The 24182-nt window shown below is 38.2% G+C and overlaps 1 protein-coding gene across 1 annotated transcript in view; it reads left to right on the top strand.

Annotated features, from left to right (window-relative positions):
- The window catches only part of tenm2 (teneurin transmembrane protein 2), an 899715-nt gene that overhangs the window by 215288 nt on the left and 660245 nt on the right, over nt 1-24182 (top strand). Inside the window, 1 exon segment of the mRNA XM_034181532.1 lies at nt 10955-11313. Within this exon segment, the coding sequence (XP_034037423.1) occupies nt 11088-11313 (226 nt within the window). The 5' untranslated portion in view covers nt 10955-11087.

Below are 24182 nucleotides of genomic sequence, written 5' to 3'. Positions count from 1 at the left end.
AATGTCACACAAAATTGATGAAAAAAGTGCTATTTCTGGTGGTGAATTCCGTGCCTATCTCTGGAACCGTGCAGAATTTTTCCATGAAATTTTCAGTACCTGTCAAAGAGACTATAGGCAACTCACAGATAAATCTGGATGGTGCTAAATAATGTCTTTTTCATGACAAATGCCATGCAAATCAGCAGTTAGGCTTCATTATTTTTGAACTAGGCCATAATACAAGATATACCTTACTGAATTTTCATATCAATATTATATACAATATGACTATGATTTGACACAAAGTGCAGCAACAGTAAAAAATTAAACATTCTTAAACAAGAATCCAGGCGGAGGCATCGGTGGAGGCGGTTCATCCAGGCCCGAGGCGTCAGCTAGATCTGAGGCTAACAGCGGCTACGTCCGAGGCTAGCAGCGGCTACGTTCGAGGCTAGCAGCGGCTACATCCGAGGCTAGCAGCGGCTACATCCGTGGCTGGCGGCGGAGGCATCGGTGGAGGCGGTTCATCCAGGCCGAGGCATCGGTGGCGGCGATACATCCAGGCCCGAGGCGTCGGCTACATCCGAGGTTAACAGCGGCTACGTCCGAGGCTAGCAGCGGAGGCATCGGTGGAGGCGGTTCATTCAGGCCCGAGGCATCGGTGGCGGCGATACATCCAGGCCCGAGGCGTCGGCTACATCCGCGGCTAGCAGCGGCTACATCCAGGGCTGGCGGCGGCTACGACCGTGGCTGGGGCGGCTGTGAACGAGGTTAGCAACGGGGAGGGTTGGGGTGCGGCTACCGGACCTGTGGTGGTGGAGGCTACTGGTGAGAATTGTTTTTGTAATCAATAGTGGCCATACTGAGCCACGACAGTCGGCATGGCACCACCCAGGAAAACAGATAAACTCGAGGAAGATATAGAGGAGATAAAGACCTCATTAAACCATATATCAAAAGACATGTCTAATCTAGACAAACTGATGGTGGAAATTAAAGAACTCCAAAATCTGGTTAAAGAGAAGGACAAGATCATTAAGAAACTTGAGCAACGTGTAGATGAACTTGAACAATTTACTAGAAAAGATGACGTTATAATATCTGGACTAGAAACAAGGCATCGGACATATGCAAGGGTGGTGGATTCTGGTGGAACCAGTGGGGAGGATGCACCACCTGAAGAAAGACAATCATTGGAACAACAAGTTACAAACTTTTTATATCAAAAAGGTGTTGTCATCCATCAAGACACAATATCAGACTGTTATACTATTCCAACTAAAGATAGAAAAAATAAACTATCTAACATTGTTATACGATTTACAAGCAGAAAATATAAATATGAGTTATTAAGACAGGCAAAGAATTTGAAAGGAACGAGTGTCTATATAAATGAGCATCTAACAAAAAAAAATGCAGATATTGCTAGGGAAGCAAGACTACTAAGAAAACAGAAACATATTGTTGCTACATGGGTCTGGAATTGTAGGGTGTGGATTAGAGTGAAAGAAGGAACAAACGGTATACAAATCAAAAACATGGAGGACCTTACGAAATACAGACCTGAATAGACAATCAAATATAACATCTGTTGGTAATTGGACCAACAAAAAATCAGATCAAACATGGAAACAGAGGATAAAATATATGACATAGACACTAATATTGATGAAAGTATATTTGACTTAAAAACGATTGGTTGTGAGTATTATACAGTAGAACAGCTGAATAGTGAAAAAATTGCAGAAGATACCCTGTCACTCATACATATAAACAGTCGAAGCTTGTATTGTAAAATGTCACAAATAAAAGATTATTTAAATCAGTTTAAAAATAGATTTAGTATTGTTGCAATCACTGAATCTTGGCTTAAAGATGATCTCATGGATGAAGTTCAAATGGAGGGATATGAGCTGTATTTTGTAAACAGAAGATATAAAAAAGGCGGTGGTATTGCTCTGTATACAAAAACAGATCTGATGTGTACAATTGTTGAAGAAATGACAATTATGAATGATGTCATAGAAATTGTAACAGTGGAACTTGTACATGAAACATCTAAGAATATTTTAATTAGTTGTGTATACAGAGCACCAGATTCTTGTGTTGTGAAATTTACAGATAAAATAATTGAATTATTCCATCAAATTAAAAACAAAATGCTTTTTATGTGTGGGGACTTTAATATTAACATAGAAAGCTCCAGCTGCCAAAGATTAAGTGATTTTGTGAATACAATGTATAGTTTGGGGTTATTCCCCTTGATAACAAAACCAACCAGAATTACATTGCAAAGTGCAACGGTAATTGATAATATATTTACAAACAGAACAGATGAAATTATTAAGAATGGGATCTTCATGACAGATATTAGCGACCATTTACCAATTTTTTCAATATTTAAATATAAAAATAGGTACAACAAAAAAACTGATATAAACTTTAAAAGAGATAAGTCAGTAAAAGCCTTAGAGGCATTAAAATATGACCTTAAAAATCAAAACTGGGAAGAAGTTTATGTCAGTGATGTTAATGTAGCATATAACTCATTTATGAAAATATTGATGAAATCATACAATAAAAATTGTAAATTAATTGAAATTAGTAAGAAAAGAGTAAATAAACCATGGCTGACAAAGGGAATAAAAAATGCTTGTGCAAAGAAAAACTATTTATACAGGTGCTTTTTAAAATTGCAAACAAAGGAATCAGAACATAAATACAAAAAATATAAAAATAAACTATTAACAATAATTAGGAAACAAAAAAAAAGATTATTACAGTGAAAAACTAAATAAGAGTAAAGATAATATGAGGGTAACATGGGGAATTATAAAAAGTGTGATTGATAGTGATGGAACGAAAGAAACTATTCCAAATTACTTTGTTAAGGAAAATAAAGAGATATATGATATAAAAGAAGTTGCAAATGGGTTTAATGATATTTTTCAAATGTAGGGTCAAGTCTGGTGGGAAATAAACCAATAATAGAAGATAAATTATGTACATTGGTAAATACGGTCAATAGTATTTTCCTGGACAATGTGGAAAAAGATGAAATAAGAAATATTGTAAAAAACTGTGTAAGCAAAAGATCAACTGACCATGAAGATTTAGACATGATGACTGTAAAAAGTATAATAGAAATTGTTATTGAACCATTTACTTATATTTGTAATCTGTCTCTGTCAACTGGGGTTTTTCCAGATGAAATGAAAATTGCTAAGGTAGTCCCATTATATAAAAATGGAGACAAACATAATTTTTCTAATTACAGGCCAGTATCATTGCTTCCACAGTTTTCTAAAATTATGGAAAAAGTTTTTGTAACAAGATTGGATAAATTTATTGAGAAACATCATATTTTAAATAATGCTCAGTATGGATTCAGAACAAAACATTCGACAGCTATGGCAATTATGGAACTAATAGAGAAAATATCAACAACAATAGATAATAAGGATTATTTTGTAAGTATTTTTATTGACCTGAAAAAGGCTTTTGATGTTATAGACCACTCAAGATTGCTCCACAAGTTACAACAATATGGAATAAGAGGTGTTGCACATCAGTGGGTAAAAAGCTACTTAGAAAATAGAAAACAGTTTGTTCAGATAAATAATACCAAATCAGAATTGTGTAACATTATTTATGGAGTACCACAAGGATCGGTACTTGGACCCAAACTGTTTATTTTGTATATCAATGATTTTGTGAATGTATCCAATGTGCTTGGCAGCATTTTATTTGCTGATGATACAACGCTGTTTTACTCTGGATCAGATATACAGGAAGTAGCACAAGTGATAAATACAGAGTTGGAAAAAGTTAAACATTGGTTTGATATAAACAGATTGTCACTAAATATTAATAAGACAAATTTCATATTGTTTAATGATAGAGTGAAAGAAAATAATGTGTCATTACAAATAGATGGAATGGATATACAAAGGGTAAAAGAAATGAAATTTTTAGGAGTCATGATTGATGAAGATCTTACATGGAAGTCACACATAAATTACATAAAAGGAAAAATAGCGAAAGCCATTGCTGTTTTGCATAAAGTAAAATATTCATTAAATAGTTATGGTTTATTAACATTGTACAATTCATTGATTGTCCCATATTTAACTTACTGTGTAGAAATCTAGGGATCAACATATACAACCTATATACAACCTTTATTTATTTTGCAGAAAAGAGCTTTAAAAGTGATTAGTAACAGTGGTTTTAGAGATCCATCTAATCCATTGTTTATTAAGTATAGGGTACTTAAATTTCATGATTTAGTTGATTTGAAAATATTACAAACGATGTACCAAGTTAATAAAAATACTTTACCAACAAACATTCAAAATATGTTTGAAAAAAGAGTAAGTAGTTATAAATTGAAAGGAATAGAAGTCTTTAAAAAACCAAGATTTAGAACCAAAGTAAAGGAAAGGAGTATTGCAGTAAATGGTGTCAAATTATGGAACAATCTTAATAAAGAAATTAAAGAATTAAGGTTGCTTAAATTATTTAAAAAACATATTAAATTAGATGTATTAAGTAAGTATGAAACTATGAAGTAAGTCAGTGGGCTGCAAGAAAGTCAAAAAAAAAAAAAAGTAAACTGTTAATAATGTTTGGAGTGTCTTAAGTTTAAATGTAACCTGTCAGTGATGTAATCTATTAATTTCTGGTCATAATTATGAAATGGGTCAGTGGTATGTGACAAGTTAAAGAAATGCAATCTGTTAAATAATGTTGACTATGATGCTGTATATTGAAAGATTGTATTGTTAAAAGGGGCAGAAATCATAAGACTTGTTCTTCTTTCTGCTCCTTTTCATTCTGGTATTGTGGTGCTTTTGTTTTTTGCTTTTCTGTTTTTCTTTTAAATGAATGAAATAAATATTAAAAAGAAAAGAAAAAGAAAGAAAATAGTCATAATACCACACTCATTTTGCACTCATCATAAGGTTAGGATACTGTGCCCTCCTAAAGTATTGGAACACGTGGAATTTCACACATTTTAATTTGTCTATAACATTTTTAATACAAGAAATACAAAAAATTAAATAAATAAAGAATAAAAATTCCTAAAATTATCTTCCTCAAACTCAAACTGAAAGCAAATCTCTAAAACTTGATAAAACCTGTAAATAATAATCAGTTTTATTGCCAGTTTTCTTTAGACAAGTCAGGGGATGGAAACATGAGCATTTCCAAGTCCCTGAATATGTCTTGGACTTTATTTACATCAATTATGAAGAAATACAAAAGTTTCTTTCACCAAAACATAAACTCTAGGCTTTCATCTCAAATGTACTTTCTGTCAAATTGTAGCTGAACTTTCAGGTCTTCTTTTTAAGAAAATCCTCCTCTATGCCACTTCATCAGGAAGCTGGATTTTATATTTTGAATGAATCTATATCAAGTTGTAGAGATTTGCTTTCATTTTGAGTTAAGGGAGACAATTTTAGAAAAAATGTATTTGAAATGGAATAAACAAATTAAAATGTGTGAAATACCAAGGGTTCCAGTACTTTTGAGGGCAACTGAGAAACACTGAGGAGCAACACCTTACATCTCATATATAGTGCAGCAGATAAGAAAATATTTAGAGTGGAGTCCTGCAAATGGTGATACAAGCATCACATTTGGCACAAATAATCCGTAGACATTAACTCTTTTGAAAAAAACTGATTGGCCACTTGAATTTTCAACAGGCAGACAGGTCGGGGTCAATTGAAGAATTACACAGGGGTCAAAATTAAAAGATGCTCCAATCATATAGAAAACTACAGCACATTATTTGCCTGATCATAAAGATTCCAAAAAAAGGTATAGTTTTGACAATCTGTGACTGAATGTTTTGGAATTATGAGGTAAAAGCAGGAAGAATGGTGACAAAGGTCAGTTTCAGTTTGTACAGGGGTCAAAAGTTAAAGTTGCTCCATTAATTTTGCTCCAGCTGTATCTTTGCTGAATTTGATGCTTGTATCCCCATTTGAAGGATTCTTTCACTTATCTGCTGCACTAATAAGCCAACAGAGCATGAACATGCTGCTGTCTGTTAGCTTAAACATGTGCATATAAGGCAACCCAAATTAAAGGAGAAATGCTGCTTTTAGCAACCTGGACCTCATATCTGGCATAAAATATGGTCGTTTACTCACCAATATAAGTTTAGTGTGATTAGAAGTTCATAGTTCAAACAACATGTTCAGTTCAAATCTGAAGCACATTTTTCTTCTTCTACTAAGGTGGATTAGAACTTTTTGTGGTACACAGCACAAACTACTGGAAAGGAGGAACCTAGCAGTCAATGTGACTCACTGATTTCAAAATTCAGGTCTTTCAACCAAATGTGTGGTGCCGTGACATATCAATCATCTGTGTGCAATCAGATTTCAGGGGAGTTCAGTGAAACCCTCCACTCTAGCTCCACCCATGCCAGGAAGTGTTCAACATTTCCTGTTTCACTCTGACTGAAAAGTTGGCACTTCCAGTTTGAGTGTGACCTTGCCACTGAGCTCCCGCAAGATTTCATAGGATCTCGTCTGTCAATCCAGGAAGTGTTTCACATGTGAACATTTCCCTTTTTTACTGTGGATCTGAAAATTGGCACTTCCTGTTTAGGATGCCCTGTACCATGAGTGAGCTTAGTGCCACTGCTCGACGCTTCGCTCGTATTACAAGACTTTTTCAAGATTCTCAAGATTTTGAGATGTATTATCAAATTACAAGGCCTTATACAGTGCATCCGGAAAGTATTCACAGTGCTTCACTTTTTCCACATTTTGTTATGTTACAGCCTTATTCCAAAATTGAATAAATTACTTTTTGTCCCCATAATGACAACATGAAAAAAGTTTTTTTTTTTTCTTGCAAATTTATTAAAAATAAAAAACTAAGAAATCACATGGACGTAAGTATTCACACCCTTTGCTCAACACTTTGTTGATGCACCTTGGAAATTACAGCCTCAAGTCTTCTTGAATATAATGCCACAAGCTTCGTGCACCTATCTTTGGGCAGTTTTTCCCATTCCTCTTTGTAGCACCTCTCAAGGTCAATCAGGTTGGATGGGGAGCATCGGTACACAGCCATTTTCAGATCTCTCCAGAGACATTCAATCGGATTCAGGTCTGGACTGTGGGTGGGCCACTCAAGGACATTCACAGAGTTGTCCTGAAGCCACTCCTTTGATATCTTGGATATGTGCTTAGGGGTCACTGTCCTGCTGAAAGATGAACTGTCCCAATCCTGATTAGTCTCCCACTTCCTGCCTCTGAAAAACATCCCCACAGCGTGATGCTGCTACCACCATGCTTCACTGTTGGGATGATGCCTGGATTCCTCCACGTATGACACCTGGCATTCACGCCAAAGAGTTCATTCTTTGTAACATCAAACCAGAGAATTTTGTTTCTCGTTGTTGTTGTTGTTGCAGTTATTGTCTTTGATGTGTACATTAGGCAATTTGAAATGTTCTTAGATGACAGTGTTGTACATAAAATTATTCATATTATTGAAGCTTCCATTGTTCAGACTAGCTAGTTTGATTTGGCCTCCTGCTGCACGCTCTTGGCACCAGATCCAATCCAAAAAAGTTGGTATTAAACACACACATATGCATACCCAGAAAATTTCAGTTTCCCATTATTTGCATAATACCAATCATATTATCCCTGTACCTCTTTCTCCTCACTCTCTTTCCAAGGTACCCACACATGAATGTTGTACTTCTAATATGTAGGCCATGTGATAGATGCTGGAACATAATGAGCTCTTTATGAGACTTAATACCTACTGTTAATCAATGGGAAATAGCAGGACACTTTTCAATACTACCTTCTAAGCTTTTTAAAATGAGTCCTTATTGAATAAATTGACTCACATTCTGCATCCTTTGCTGTATTTTTCTCCTTTCACTCTTTCTCCATTCCCAGCAGGCAATTAGCGACACTGAATTCAAATCAAATGATACACTTTGTGATTGCCTTTGCTTCAGAAAGCACTCGCCTGCTCTGATATTGATATGTGTTGTCCAGACTGAGAGATAGCTGGATGAAAGTGCATTGTTATGCTCTAATGCGGTGGGTGGACCAGACTTTTTTCTTATCTTGCAGCGATAGAAACATGGATGACCTATTTATTACCATAAATATCCCATATAGACAGCTGCTGGAAGCACTTCTGTCAATTACTGCTGGTTGTTGTATCGCTGTATTTTGATCTTTAGCTACTAATGCAATGCATTGCTCAGGGCTGCTGCACTTGTTTCGTGTTGTATTAGCATCATAATCATGTAGAGTTTGGATTCAAAAGTATAAGATTTAAATAGATTCAAAGTGAGCTGCTTATGATGCAACAGCAGTGGACATATGAGCTAAGCTTTCACGATTTACTAATAGGCTGACCAATTTTATGAATCTGTTTTGAGCAGAAAGTAGAAATTCAAATTCAAAATACCCATGGCACCATTTAAATAAATAAATAAAAATCAGTGATCTGGAGAAAAACAACAAAATTTTCTTATTTATATCAGAGGATGCTTGGCACGTTTTGCTCAGTAATTGATTGCTTTTTTTTTTTTTTTTGGTTCCTCAGGGTCACCACAGTGGGTCCGATTAAGATCTGCATTGGGATTTGGCATGTTTCACACACAATTCTCCTCTTGATGAAATTGCACTTTTAAATTGAGAATAATGCACACAATCCTTTATGTTCTGCGCTGTCTCTCAACAAAGTCCTAATCAGGAGAACTGCTGAAGTTTGACAGGACCCGGTGTGCACACAGCAGTGTGGCTGTCCTTCAGTGACTATTCAAACATCACATTACAGAATTTTTTTGTTGTTGGTGGACTAATCAGGTCATCAAATAACTGTTTTAGTTATTTGATGTAAGTTGCTGACATGATAGAGTCAGAGGGTTGCAGTGTTACCTCAACACATGTATCTTCATCCTGTGTGCGTGTGTTTGTGTGTGTGTGCACATCTGGGTCTGGGTGTGTTTGATTATCCTTTACAGCCTCTAAGGGTGTAGGATTCATTCTCACTTTGATAATGAAGGAGAGACTACCAATGCCCTCAAGTCATTTCTCCTCTTCTTCCATCCTTCCTGTTGCATCGGACTGCTTTTCATTCCTGCTCTTTACCTTTTCCCAGTCTAGATAATCTGTCTCTTTTCCAGCCACCTGGATTGTCATTGACTATGTTTACATGCAGCCAATAACACTTTCATAACTGGAATATTAGCAATAACCCGGTTGCGCACGGCCATGTAAACACCTGCAAAAACCCAAATATGCTCATATTCCGTTTTTTAAAAACCCGAATATGATCCATGGGTTACTCCTTTTCTAAGTCAATGTAAAAATATAGCCAGCAACACTCAAGTGTCCTTCTTAATAAAGGTTTTAATGACTCACGGCAAGGCGACAGGATCAGGAGCACAGACGCGTTTCGACTAGGTCGTCAAGACCCAGTGAGTGCTCGTTTTTTCTCTGCTTTACTCCTTTTCTAACCTGAATATCAGGTCATATAAACGCGCATCGGGATATCCCCATAGAAAGGAACATTATTTTGTGTTCTGCGCATGTTCTATCCACAAGGAATCTTGGTCTTCTGAGTACGGCAACTACTTGTACGCAGTGCGCGCAACCCACCGGACACCACAGAAGCATAGGTACACAAGCATGGGGAAATCCAGACGCGGCAGCACAACACCACACTTTTTGAGTGAGGAGGAAACGGAGTACTTCATTAGTATTGTGAAAGACATGAATATAATCTCTTTTATTGACGGTAGAAAGTACAGAGAAGCAACATTTACAAGAAGGTGGCCGAAAAGTTATGCAAAACAGGACAGACCAAATCAAGCACCGGGGGAAGACGTGTCGCTGTTTAGATGGGGATATTCCAAATGATATCAATGACCTATACAGGAGTAACTCTGTCTGCTTAAGCATGTAAACTGGTTATTTCTAATGATTCAGAAACCGGAATATTGACCTTATCCCGAATATTAACAGCATGTAAACACAGCCATTGTCATTCTCTCTCCTTTGTCTTCTTCCCCTCTTGCTGTTCTTTATTCTCTGTCCCTTTGTCTCATCATTGTTTTATGTATTTACTTTACTAGAGGGGGTTCCATTACCTTCCAAATTATGTTATTTGAAGTATTGAATTGAAAATATACTTAATGGAAACACAAGTATTTAAAAAAAAAAAACTGTCAAATATCACAAAAAATGTCTTACAGATGTCTTGGCAAAGCCATATTCCACCAAACTACAATGGAAACACTTTTATTCTGGTATTAGAGGCCACAGGATGTTCTAAAATACATGGCATGATACATGTGGACAGAGGAAGAGATGAAGAGTTTGTTAAACCTCACAACAAATGATGTTCTAACCATACTGGATGAGAAAAACACAACAAAATGGAAATATTTAGTGGGACTTACCTTTCCTTCGCCATAACTATTGCAGTTATGGTTCTCCCAAGAGCCTCAATGGAATGGCAGTTATTGTGAGAGGACACAAGTGTATAGTTGCATTCCATCCTTCAGTGGACTCGCTGTCATTTGTCAATAGCACTTTGACATTTTGAAAATATCGCTTAACATTTGGGCACAATTGCAATGGAAAGCCAACTCGTGTCCAGCTCAGGATGAATTGTTTTCTGTTTTGTTTTCAGATGTTTAAATGGTGGCTGTGTACTTTCTATGCACTTGATCAATAGCTCACTATCTGGCTTGAAAAAGGCACTGTTGGTTCCGTCTGTAGCCACAATAGCCTTACTTAGCTCACATCAATATCCCAGAGAGTTAAATACATATTGGTTTGGATCCTAAAAAATGTCAGTTTTCTGACTTCCTCTCAGCCAACATTAGATTCTCTGTCACAGTTGCATCTGTTAATTTTTATTAAGATCTCTCTCTCTCTCTCTTGCTGTCTCTTACTCTCTTTTCTAGGTGACTGAAGTGGAGACTGACATTCCAGAGGCCTGCTAGGAGGCACCACATCTTCTTCATATCCCTGCTATCATACCACAGCTCTCTGTAGCATCCCTAACACAGTGAAAAGCGCACTACCTGCCAACCCGGCATGGATCTGAAGGATCATAGACACCGCTCCTTGACTGGGGGACACTGCACTAAGGACCCGCAGTACAACACCTCCTCCCTGGATGCAGACGAGTGTCGTGTACCCACCCAGAAATCCTACAGCTCCAGTGACACCCTGAAGGCATTTGATCATGAGCAGAGGCTGCACTATGGTGGCTGTGTCACTGATCTGGTTCACCACGAGGCTGATGAGTACTCCAGGCAAGGTGGGTGTGAAGCTGCAGCCTCGACCTGATGTTTCATTGGACTGACCCAGGGTGATTTTAGTGATACAAATTTAAATTCAAAAGCTTTCAGGTGGCACCCCTAAAACAATGTGTTGCCAGCCCGGTTATATCACTGTCTATAGAAAGACAGTGTGCATGTGTGTGTGTGTGTGTGTGTGTGTGTGTGTGTGTGTGTGTGTGTGTGTGTGTGTCCAGTTTTGATCCTACCAACACCAAATTTGGTATGCTGTTGGCTTGGATCCCTGGGATCCATAAGGGCATATCTTAAAAAATTATATTGTGCATTTTAACAGAATTTCATATTTCTCCTTCAATTTAACATTTAATCAATGGGCAGCCATGCCATGGGAAAAATTGCTTGGCTGTGCTAAGTCTGCCAACCCCATAAATGGGTAAACAGTCCATGAGCCAAACTGAATATGAGTACCAAAAAGCTGAACAGATCCGGTGTGCATTTTTAGTAAGACTGATGTCTGAAGTGTCCAAAGCACTGACTGGGACATTCAGGATCGGTAGCTTAATACCTTTTTGGCAGCCATCTTTAAAGATGGCCACCATGTCCCATCATAAAGAACCATAAGCAGGAAAACTGACATTACTCACCACCAAGATGACCTATGAACGTGCAATGTGCCTTATTTTGTTCGTAACAAAATTCTGCACCAGCCAGTATATAAACTTTTGACTTTTGAATTTATAATCTGTTCGAAATTCTGGGTTTACATATACAGTAATATGAGTGTGTGTTGATATTTTTCACTAAGTTATTTCAGTGTGAATCCTGCTAATACACACCAGCAAATTTATATCTTAGATCACCTTGGACAGCTCTCTGGGTATGGATAAAATGCTTAGGTGCAGTTGTTTGACCTTAAGTATAAGTTGAGACCTTAAAAAGTGTGTGATTATTTCTAGCATGTGGTCTAGTCTGAGTGGGTTATCAAACACTAATCACAGAAAATCAGTCAAAACTTACCCAAAGGGCTTTATGTACAGGTTGGCCTCTCTACCTAAAATGGACTCTATGCAATCTACTTGGTTATGGGTTTTGCTAATTCTAGGAATTAGTCTATTTCTAAAATATTAACTATCTGAAAGGAACATATTAATCCAGATGAGTTCCATACCAATTAGTCTTCATCACTATCAATGTCACTATCGCCACTCTCTTGGACTGGATCAGTGTCATCTTCCTCTGTCATGTTGGCACAGTTCTGCAGATTGCATGCTGGGGTGATTGGTAATCCCTTCTGGATGCAGGTGCGAATGTCTTCAGCACAAATATGTGGACATTTGCAAGCCATCAGGGAGAGAACAATCTCATCCCACTGCTCCAGTTAACCATGATATTGCGATGTCTCTGTCACTCAGATGCTAGCCATGTCCCTCGGTTGGTTCAGGGAGGTCTGGTGTGTTCTGAAGGCTGCGTCACCATATAGCTGCGTGATAGTTAGCATGTTTTGTATGCTGTAGCAACACATCCTTACAAGGTAGAAGCTGCCCGGATGACACATCACCCTTTTTCTCACAGAATATATCATACCTTAGTTCATTCACCCCTTTGGCCTTTGTGTTGTGACAGTACATGATACAGGTGAATTCTTTTATGACATCAAACACTTCATCTGAAACAGACCACTGCTGTCCAAGAAGCACAAATGTATCCCTGAACTGTTCATTCTTCCTGATCAGGTTAACAGCTTTTACCTTTACCTTTCCCGCGAATGAGCTGACAGAATCACAGCCAGTCCTGGCATGGACACCTAGTGCTTCACAGACCTCCTTACCTAGTGCAGTAGCCAATTCGAAATGTCAATCAGCCTAATCTGATTTTTCTTTCCTCTTCTCAATAGTATCCATTTGCTGATTTTGGAATGTATTCCAAGTAGAATCACAAAAACGTCTGCATCCTCTGAAATCACAATCACTGTGGTTTGCTGCGGCATGGTTGGCATGAATGACTAGTCATGTATCGGCTTCTTTGTGCCCAGTTGTAGCCAATTCTCCTACCTCTTTCACTTCATCCTGTGTAATCTGAAAGCATTGTCCTTGGGATGTTACCATTAACAAAGCTCTCATTTCTTCTCATCTTTCCAGCTATCTGCCAGAAACTTGGTCAGCTTAGCCTTGCTCTCAGTGCTGGCTAACAGATGCTTGTAGTTCTTTATACAATGGCCAGGCTTGATTTGACTCAAGACAATCCCTTGAGTAGACCCGCGATTGATCCTTTCTGCAGTCTTTATCGACTGGTCCCTGTACATATCGAACACTACATCGATTCTCTCACTTCCTCGGCTGTCAGTAAGGATCTGCTTCAGTATTCGATCAGACAGCTCGGCAAGTGTCAATTGCTCACTATGGACCTTTTGCACAATGCCCATGGCATTAACGACGGTTGCTCTTTGCCCAGAAACCATGTCAGTGGTTGCCATATCCTTCTCAATATGCTTGCCTAACAATGATTTTCCTGTTTTCTTCAGTGTCCCATCAGCATTGGCTAGTGCCCATGGCTTTTGACCAAGGGGGTAACACAGAACCTCTCTTGACCTCCCTTGAACTCTCCATGTTGGGGTAGCTCAGCAACAACTCACTGAAAGATCTCACTGAAGAAAAAGATCACATAACAGACAAGTGGCATTAATATGCCACGTTAAAATGGTGGGAAACTTATGAAGGTGCATCATTAAAAAACATACAAAAACACACACTTTTTTCAATAAAACCTACATATTTCGAACAGATTATGAATTCTAAAGTCAAAGTTTATATACTGGCTCGTGTGGAATTTTGTTACAAACAAAATAAGCCATATTGCATGTTCACAGGTGATCTTGATGGTTCCTTATGACGGGGGCATCTTTATACATGGCCACCAAAAGGTTATTAAGCTACCGATCCTGAATGTCTAGGTCGGTGTTTTGGACACTTAAGATATCAGTCTAACTAAAAATGCACACTGAATCTGTTCAGCTTTTTGGTACTCAAACCTGAAATTTTGAGGTCTGGATCATGGACTAAAAGAGGTGTACCTGTATGAAGCCTGAAGACACCCCAATTACACCCCATTAGAAAGCAATCCTAAAACTAACAGGCTACCGTTCTTTTGGGTATTTTATAAAAGCAGATTTTTAAGTGGGAGGTGATATTCATGATGGTTGGCTTGCATGGAATGTTTGGCCATATTTCCGCATACTATCTTTGAATTGCTCCACATATCCATCACATCTTTGTTGCATTTTTGGTCCATCCTACACACGTCTGTTGCAGTGCCTATAGGAACATGGCAGCAGTGCATGACAATGTGTTTACTGATAATCTAATTGGCCATTCATTTGCATTACAGCTCCAACATCCATCCAAATTAGACCTGTTTCCTATTTGCTGTGTAGTGATACCTAGTGCTGCAATTGAAATGTCCTGCTGCAGAGCCCACTATTCAAGGAACTATAATTACAACTTTTTTCCATTTCCTCGTAGGCTTCACTTTTGACAGGCAGAGGTTGGGGCTTGGTGTGTATCACAAAAATCTATGTAAATACTGCTGTACAAACAGAAAGGAAAAAAGGAAAGAAAACAGAATCATGACTGGTGACAGCATAATGCAGTCTGCATTCTCACCACTAGATGACACTAATTCATACACACTGGAGCTTTAAGTGATTCATAGAAATCATTGACACAATTGTGGGTATTTCTTAAATTTGTAGTTTATTGGAAATCCCTTCTCAGGGAAATCAAAGCAGCCAAGCCACTTGATGAGGTGGCCCGGTATCAGAGTTGTCTGTAATCTGGCTGTTGTCTGAAAGAAATTTGCCAGAAAAGTGTCAGTAATTCACACCCATAACCTGTATTCCCATCAGCTTTAATATTTGGAAGACACAGGCTGCAAGATGCAGAGTTATGCACAAGCAGTCTGCTGTCCACATGGTCTAAAAACACATGTAGAAGCATTAATCAGTTAAAGAGGTGTGTAGATTTATGAAGAAGGAACAAAAAAGTCAGACAAAAATCTATCAATGCAAATATACCAGGTCCTCTTTTACATACTGCAGGATAATGAAATTCAAATGTCCGTCTGATCACAGAAATCATATTTTACTGTCAAGTGCAGACAAATGTCACATTTCAGATCTGATGAAATCTGGTCTTTGAAATAACATGAAAAGATTTGTGTTGCCACGGTGCTTTCTGATTTGATCCATAATGTGCCACCGTGGACAGATTGCCAGCATTCTTCAGAGTGCTGAGGGAAAAGAAAAAGCACATTAAACGTAAAAGTCGTTTTCACGATTTTAATTAACACTGTCTAAATTGTGATTACACACAGAGACATTTTAATTATTTAAAAAAATAAACTTAATGGTGCTTATTCAGGGACATGAAACACTTTGAAGATGGAGCAGATAATCTAGACTATGTAATACAAAGCAAAATTGCAGGGATAGTTCAAATTCCTGTCAAAAATGTAACCAGTTATCTCTGGTCTCACCACAATCATACAGCTGAGTGTAAAGGTTTGCATCTCCTTACTTTGAAATTGCAAAAAGTGTAAAATGAAGACTTTTTTTTATCAACATCCTATTAAGCCCTTAGAGCCCTAAGAGTATTTTCTCAATTTTACTATGCCTTAAGAAATGATCCTTCTCATGTACTTTTTAGCATAATACCCCTGTGTTGCATATCAAAATGTTCACAACAACCTTAGCTTTCTGAATGTGAGACATCTATTTGTCTCAGCCAACTATTCATCTATTGATCTAGTCATAGATATATGATGAAAAGTTGACCAGGATGCAGGAGATCATCTTTAGGGCTCTGAGGGTTAATGCCAGTTCAGCTTCTACAAATGTTTCTTCATTATCAAATGTAATAAAAATGGACAAAGAGTGTATAAAAAACATAATAGTGAAATAATGAATATTGTGATTCCAAAAGTTGGCATCCCCCTTCGAGAATTTTTTTTTCAAAAAGTTTGCCCCTTTGCATTTTATAACCTTTACTAATCACTGTGGGTCCCTCTGAACAATTGTTGTATTATCTCATAGAAGTGTATGTATTATCATAGAAATACCATCAATATTGTACTATGTGATAAATCTGCCTGGTGTGGGAAGTTCACAAAAACTGGGTGATAATGCAAGAAGGAGACCAGTGAGGGAAGCCACCAAGGCAAAGGGGACTAGTCTGAAGGAGTGCAGGGGTGGGCAATCATGTGCCATGAAGGGCCGAGACACTGCAGGTTTTCCTTACCTCCAATCACCTCAGCAGATGATTTCATTGATGATCAGGTGTTTAGAAGCTCATCAGCAACCCATCTGCTGAGGTGATTGTTTGCAAGGAAAACCTGCAGTGTCTTGGCCCTTGCTGCCCACCCCTGAGTTATAGGCATCTGTGGCTGTGCAACATTTGTGTGTTCCATCACCAATCACAGCTCCATAGTAGAGTGAAACACAAAATAAATTTCCTCCAAGAAAACAGACATGTTTCGTTATGATGATGGAAATGTCTTTGTTTTACTCTTTTTGCCATTTTAAAGTAAGGGAATGCAAACTTTTACATTAAACCTTAGTAATTTGGACAAGGACATTTGCTGCTGGAGATGCATGATAGATGTGTTCCACATTCCAAAACCAATTTAACATCTGCCAAACGTCACTGTGAAGAATCCCAGCTCTATATTGCTTTATCTGGTCATTTCAAGATATGTTCATCAACCTGTTTATGTCATTAAATTTTGTGAATGCTGCACCCTGCAGCCGAGGATCAAAGTAGACCTTTAGCAACAGGCGAGTCTGTTATTATGAACTTTTGCATCCCCCAGTGAGCAAGTACGCCAATAGGTTGATAGGTCATCTCAAAAGGGGTGGACCTCCGCTCACAGGCATATCTTTAAACTCTGTGCTTTTTGTGTGTGTGTGTGCGCACACTTGCGCACACGCTACAGAGAAAGATGAAATAGCCAGTATTGATCTCTAACTAGTGAAAGGAGTCTGCCTCAGAGGAATTGATCTACGCTGTGTTTTCTCTGCATGGAAACACACGGGAGAGGAAGAGAGTTAAAAGCAACCAAACAATGTCGAAGAGAGTAATAATTCTTCAAAAGGAAAAAAAATCAAGACTTTTTTTTTTTTGGACGAAAGCAATTTAAAGAAGCTTTTTAATGGTATGTTTAGGCAAGAAAAATGTTTTGTCAGGAAGAGCAGTTCACGTTGTTCTACAGAAGCGAAGGTAATGATGGAAAATTGAGGATTGATTGGCAGGATGGATGAAAGCGCGAAAGTCGACGATGTGCGCCGTTCAGACACACTCCAGTGCTGCACCGAACTGACCTCGCACCAGGCGATAGCTGGTCGATACCACAGTCCTCTCAGCCTATCAGCTCCTTCCACAGCCCAGCACCACAGATGCATCGTGGGAAGTGTGGCCACAGGAGACCAACAGTGTTGCAGCGCCATATGGACCATGACACTGCGGGAGGAGGATGAGGGAGGAAGAAAGAAAGAGTCGGAGTGAGAAAGATGTAGCGAGACTAGCAGCAGACGTTTCTTCATCTTTCCACCACATATTTTTGTAATGAGAACAGCAGAGAGTGTAACAATCATTATTTTTTTCTTTTGAACAGAGTAGAACTCAAAGGCAAGATGGAAAGATGGACAGAAAATGAATTTTCTTTACTAATAATTCCTAAAATGAGACACCAGAGGGGACTGAATTCATACACACTTGCTGATGAAATAACTAACAAATAGTTTGGAAAGAAGTTTTGACTTTTGAGCTGAAATCAGTAATTTATACACTGCTTTGATACTCGAGAAAATCTTAACTTTGATGAAATTATAATGTTTTTGCTTGACCGAGTTTTTGTGATGTTTTTGCTTTGTTCTCTGTTAAGATGTTTTGAGGTCACCCAAAGCTATTTGCAGTCTGTGATTCTGCTGCAATGATTTTGTGTTGTACACAGCTAATTTACAGTTCTGTGGCAGGTTAATGCTTATTGTCACACAGTCAGAGTTATATTTATGTGAAAGACAAAGAGGTGCCAGTAATGCACAGACGAAACTGGAGCTTTGTGTGAGCCTGTGCACGGTTTTACGCTGGGTGATGATTTAAGGATGTCCCTGAAGGAGTCAGAGGAAAGTTCATAATTAAAATTGCTTAGAAATCTTTATTTTGTGTTTTCCTTTCCTAAATTAAGCCACATGAGTCATTGATGTTAATCATGTGAATTAACTTTCTCACAAAAATCAGTTGTGTTTCAGTTCTTTCCAAACATCTAACCAAAATACAAATAGCACTTTACTATGGTGACCAAAAGAGGACCCACACTTGCAAATTAAGACAAAGCAACCAACTGAAGAAAACACTTTAAAGAAATTTAGAAATTTCATCAACAGGCATTTGAATTTAAAAAAAAAAATCTTGAAAGTTGACAAAAAATCTTGTAAACATAGTAGACATATAATAGATGTCTATGAGTACAATGACGAGAATCTTTAGATTAGATTAGATAGAACTTTATTGATCCCTTGAGAAGACTCCCTCAGGGAAATTGAGGTTCCAGCAACATTGTATAGCAGCACACAGGGTAAGAATCAAATTAAATCAGTTTTATTTATATAGCGCTAAATCACAACAAACAGTTGCCCCAAGGCACTTTAAGAAGCTTTAAGAAGCATACAGAGTATCAAAAGTGAAAGTAAAAAAGAAAAACTTTTTTTATTATTTTGCATGAATTGAAAGATAAAAAGGAGGCAAAGCCAAGTCGAATGAAGCATTCCATCTGCCAATGAATGAAAATATTCTTTCCAGTGTACAAATGGAAAACATTTATTATTTGCTTTTTGTGACACCAAAATAGATTAATTTGATTAAAAGTTTTTTATTAAAATTAAGACAGGTGCCTGCTTTCCTCAGTTCAGTTAAAACTAGTGAACTAGTCAAATTCTTCACATGACAGCACTTCTACAGGCTCAAACGTTGTTCTCGTGAACACTGCAGCTACTAGGTTTAGCTTCCTCAAATTATAGAAGGGTTTTTTTGTTTTGTTTTACCGAAAAGTTAATGGAGCCATTCAATAGAGTGAAACTTGGAGGGTAAACTGAACCAAAATACACCATACATGATGTTACACAAACAATTAGACAAATAATGAATGGCATGTGGCCAACAATCCACCAATCAAATGAAAAGGATCTATATAGGTGTCATATAAAGAACACTAATATAACATATGGGCGTTGGACTTCACTGACACATTAATAGAGTCAACTGTTGTTTATTTATATTTATTTAATCTTTATGTAACCATAAAAGACCCACTGAGATTAAAAACCTCTTTTGCAAAGGAGTCCTGGCCAAGAGGCAGCAAAAGTTACACAACAATTACAATTAAATTCACAGAATAAAATTGACATACTAAACCGGGTAAACAAAACCCCCTTTTCCCAGTTTTGTGTGGGCAAATGGAACACAGAGTAACGAATGATCATTTGAATGCATAAAGTCAGAATCAACACTTCTCTGTTTCATCAAATTCCAGATGTAAGAAGGCCCAAGCATGGCGTTATAAATAAAAGTATATCTTTGTCTTGCGGGACAAAGAAGGCCATCCCACTCGAGAATACAATTCACAATGATGGGTCAAGGCTTTACAGTTTGTAACAAACCTCAGAGAATCATGATAAACAGTATTAATCATTTGAAAACGTGCTGAGGCGTTCATATACAACATGTCTTCATAATCTATAATAGATAAAAATGTTGCTGTGACAAGCTGCTTTTTCACCTCAAAAGAAAAAAAAAAATATTTAGAAAGAAAAAGCCCAATTTGAGTTTGAGTTTCTTCACAAGATTGTCTATATGTGGCTTGAAGGTGAAAGAGTCATCAAGCAAGATACCAAGACTTTTGTACGTGTGAACCACCTTGATGACTTTTCCTCAAGAGTGGACACTGTAGGGGTAGCCTGAGGCACCATCTTGGTGTTTGCAAACAACATTAGTTTGGTCTTGTCAGCACTGAGCACCAGTTTTAGCTGCAGAAGTGTATGCTGGACCACATTAAAAGCTTTTTGTAGAGATTCAGCAGCTTTAGCAAGAGTGAATCCAAAACAGTAAATCATTCTGTCATCACCATAAAAATGCATATTAGTATCTGCCACATTTTGTCGTAATTCATTAATGTACATAATGAACAAGAGGGGGCCCAGTATTGAACCATGCAGCACCCCCTTAGGAACACTCATAACTTCAGAACACAGACCATCTATATTATAATAGCCAAGTGGCCTCTGTGTGCATGTATGCGTGCGTGTGTATAGGATTAATATTTTTGGAGAAATTAGCTATATTAGCTAACCAGTGAACAATGAACGTTGTGCTGCAATGCACTATGGGAGTTTGGGGGTTTACATATTATTATGGTTCATGTTGCTCTGACAGTGTTGCTACTGTTATTAATTAGGGCCTGAGTGACGCTGAAGTCATCCTACGAGGACCCTATTATAATTGCACTGTTTATTATTATTATTATTATTATTATTATTATTATTATTATTATTATTATTCACACTTTTCAAGCCCAAATTGCACCCCTTTCCCATGCTCAAAAACTCAACAAACTTTGCAAAGTCATTCAGCCGGATACAAAATTCAATGTTATTGGGGTCGTGCACATGCTTGCAGTGAAATGGCACCCCCTACAAATTTTATGTTGATGTGAGGTGATGTAACACAGTGGTAAACATACCACTGTCCCAGCTTTTTTGAAACGTGTTGCAGGCATCCATTTCAAAATGAGCAAATATTTGCACAAAACAGTAAAGTTTATCAGTTTGAACATTAAATATCTTGTCTTTGTGATGTATTCAATAGAATATAGGTTGAAGAGGATTTGAAAATCATTGTATTCTGTTTGTATTTATGTTTTACACAACAGCCCAACTTCATTGGAACTGGGGTTGTATCATCATGAATACTGATACACATATCAAGAATGACAACCTCTTACATGTGATAGGGGTGTCGCTCATTGGGGGGCAAAATGCCTCTATAGTGCCCCTTGTGTCTTTCACCCCACCCATATGCTTTTTTTTTTTTTTTTTTTTTTGAGTAGGGAGATGAAAATTGATACACATGTGACTTACATAGACATACAAAAATGTGTCTTTCACCATTAGTCTACTCCAAACAGGAAGGTGCCCATTTGGAAATTTTGTGTAATTTTGGCGTGATTTCCACACATTGTTTTTGAATGAACTCATTCAGATCATCCAGAGAGGATACTGATCAAAAGTTATTAAAAGCTTTTTTATGTCGAAGGGTGTGGTCGCTATGGCGCTGCCATTTTGACCCTTCGCCATGGAACATCAAGTCATGATAACTCCTTCATGCTTTGTCTGATTGACTTGAAACTTCACGTGTGATGAGGGTCGGCCACTGAACAGAAATTGTGCTGGCCTGGGGAGGTGGGGCGCTGGGACATGAGGGCCCATCCATGACTGCTTGCAGTCCTAGTTTTTTGTAGTTCAGTTGGTGTCGTCAGCATAGTTAAGTGTTGTGTTGCTGTTACTATAAGTTGTCATGTTGCTGTTACCATGAGTAAAAAGTGTACTGCATTTGATGTGTTCTGCTGCATCTCTGTTTGTGGGTGTGTCAAATTAAAAGCACCTGATTGCAGCAGAATGCAGAAAAGACAAAAAGCTGTGTGTGTGTGTGTGTGTGTGTGTGTGTGTGTGTGTGTGTGTGTGTGTGTGTGTGTGTGTGTGTGTGTGTGTGTGTGTGTGTGGGTGTGTGTGTGGGTGCACATGTGCATGCATACAGGGGCGTGCTGGGAACATTTTTCAGCCTGGGAGTTTCATATCCAACCGGCCCACAAACCTCCAGCGCACAGAGATAATAAGAGTTCTGCTGTGGCATTTAAATCCAGCATTTATGTGCTGACTAACTGTGAAAATTGGGTGGCTTATAATAGAAAGTAAAAGTTAGTTAGTTAAAACAAGAACGGTATTGTTAACTCACCAGGGCTGGGCTTACACTGTGCCATTTTTTGGCCCTTTTTCAGCCGATTTTTCAGTCGTGCGAGAATTTTTTGGATCGTGCCGAGTTTCAGCTTAATCGTGCGTCCTGCATCGTGCAATCTACATGGAGTACGAGCTGAGTTTAACATTTCACGACCACATCCCGATCGGGAATCGTATGGTCAGATGAAAATCAAACCTGTTTGATATTTTGGTCGGCTGTTGTGACTCGTGAGGGTTCTGCAGTGTTGAAGCAGCGCTACAAGCGTCTATGCGCTGATTACCTTGTGCGCTGATAGGCATGAAATATATATTTTTTTTTTAAAAGAAACATGACCCCGACATGTGGTTTTTGAACGTACAATGTGAGCAGTCACATCGCATCAGAGCATCGGGCCGTACAGTGTGAGAACATGCATCGTGGCCTGTTATGCCCGGCCCTATTTACCATTTCTCTCATCGATCTGTCTTCTTCTCCCCTGATTACCCAGCACGTGGTAGCATGCATATAACTACGATCACAGGCAAACTGTGGAGCTGACGTGCTGTTTGGTATGCTTATGCATTTTGGGTCAAGGTTGAACGCTGCCTAAATAGAATGTTAACAGGATTAATACTTTTGGGGAAACGACGGCTATGTGTGTGTGAGAAAAGCGTGCATGTGTGATTTTATTTAGTATGTTCAATGTTAGTCGTTGCCAGTTCAGCTGCTTCCATAATTGTTCAGCGTCGCCACAGCGGATACAGTCAAATCTGCATAGGTATGTGGCACAAGTTTTACACCACATGCCCTTCCTGATGCAACCCCAGTTTTACCTGGAGAAACACACAGCTGGTGCACACATTTTCAAAAAGTAGGGCTATATGAAGTCTAGCCCAGGGGATTTTCTGTTGCTATGTGATGATAGCTTAAAGGCACGACATGACAAAATATAACCTACATCACATGCAACAATTTAGTTAAGTACGTAATAAAATCATTGGCGTTTATTTATTTAGACATTTGTCTGTCTGTTATCAGGATTATGTCAAAACTACTGTACAGATTTTGACAAAATTTTAACCACAGCTAGATATTATGCCATGGAACACTCCATTAAATTTTGGTGGTGATTTGGATCCAGATCCGGATTCTGGATAAAGATTTCACTTTGTTTAGGCTTAGAAGGATTATGTCAAAACTACTTCAAGGATTCTCACCAAATTTGAACCACAGATAGATACAGATAGGCCATGGAAGACGCCACTAAACTTTGGAGATGCCAGATTCTGGCTCAGGATTTTCACTTTATAGGCTGTTAAGGATTACATCGTAAACTCGTAAATCAGCCATCATGAGATACAAGAAAAATAGGGCTGATAAATCATACACTTTTCTAATATTACTGCCCTGGAAACCGTGGCAGGGCAACTGTGACTCAAGTGGGTGCTTCAACAGATTTTGGCAGGCTCGTAATGAGATTTTTTTCAGAGTTGGTGATAGATCTCAGGGCCCCTTCACACATAGTACGAATAAGTACAAATCAGGGCAACTCACGACGGAACAGCTCGTATGAGTGAACCATGAAAACATCGAGCTAACAGGCAGGCATGAACAAACCCGCTTCAACGGTTTCGTGCAGTTCTGTCGCACCGGGAACATAGTGCAAGGGGTTGGTAAGGTCAGACCTTACTTGTTTGAAGCACCTTGAGGCAACTTTGGTGTAATTTGGTGCTATAAAATGAAAAGAAATTCGAACTTGAGCAGCTGGAGCATGTGTAACCACATCATGCAGCTGCTGTGAAAAAATAAAATACATGCCAACCAAGGGAACCTGCAAATTATGAAAGCTC

The sequence above is a fragment of the Thalassophryne amazonica genome, chromosome 11 (assembly GCF_902500255.1).
Source record: "Thalassophryne amazonica chromosome 11, fThaAma1.1, whole genome shotgun sequence".
NCBI lineage: Eukaryota > Metazoa > Chordata > Actinopteri > Batrachoidiformes > Batrachoididae > Thalassophryne > Thalassophryne amazonica.
The sequence above is the reverse complement of the archived record's forward strand: the minus strand, read 5'-3'. Positions and strand labels throughout refer to the sequence as shown.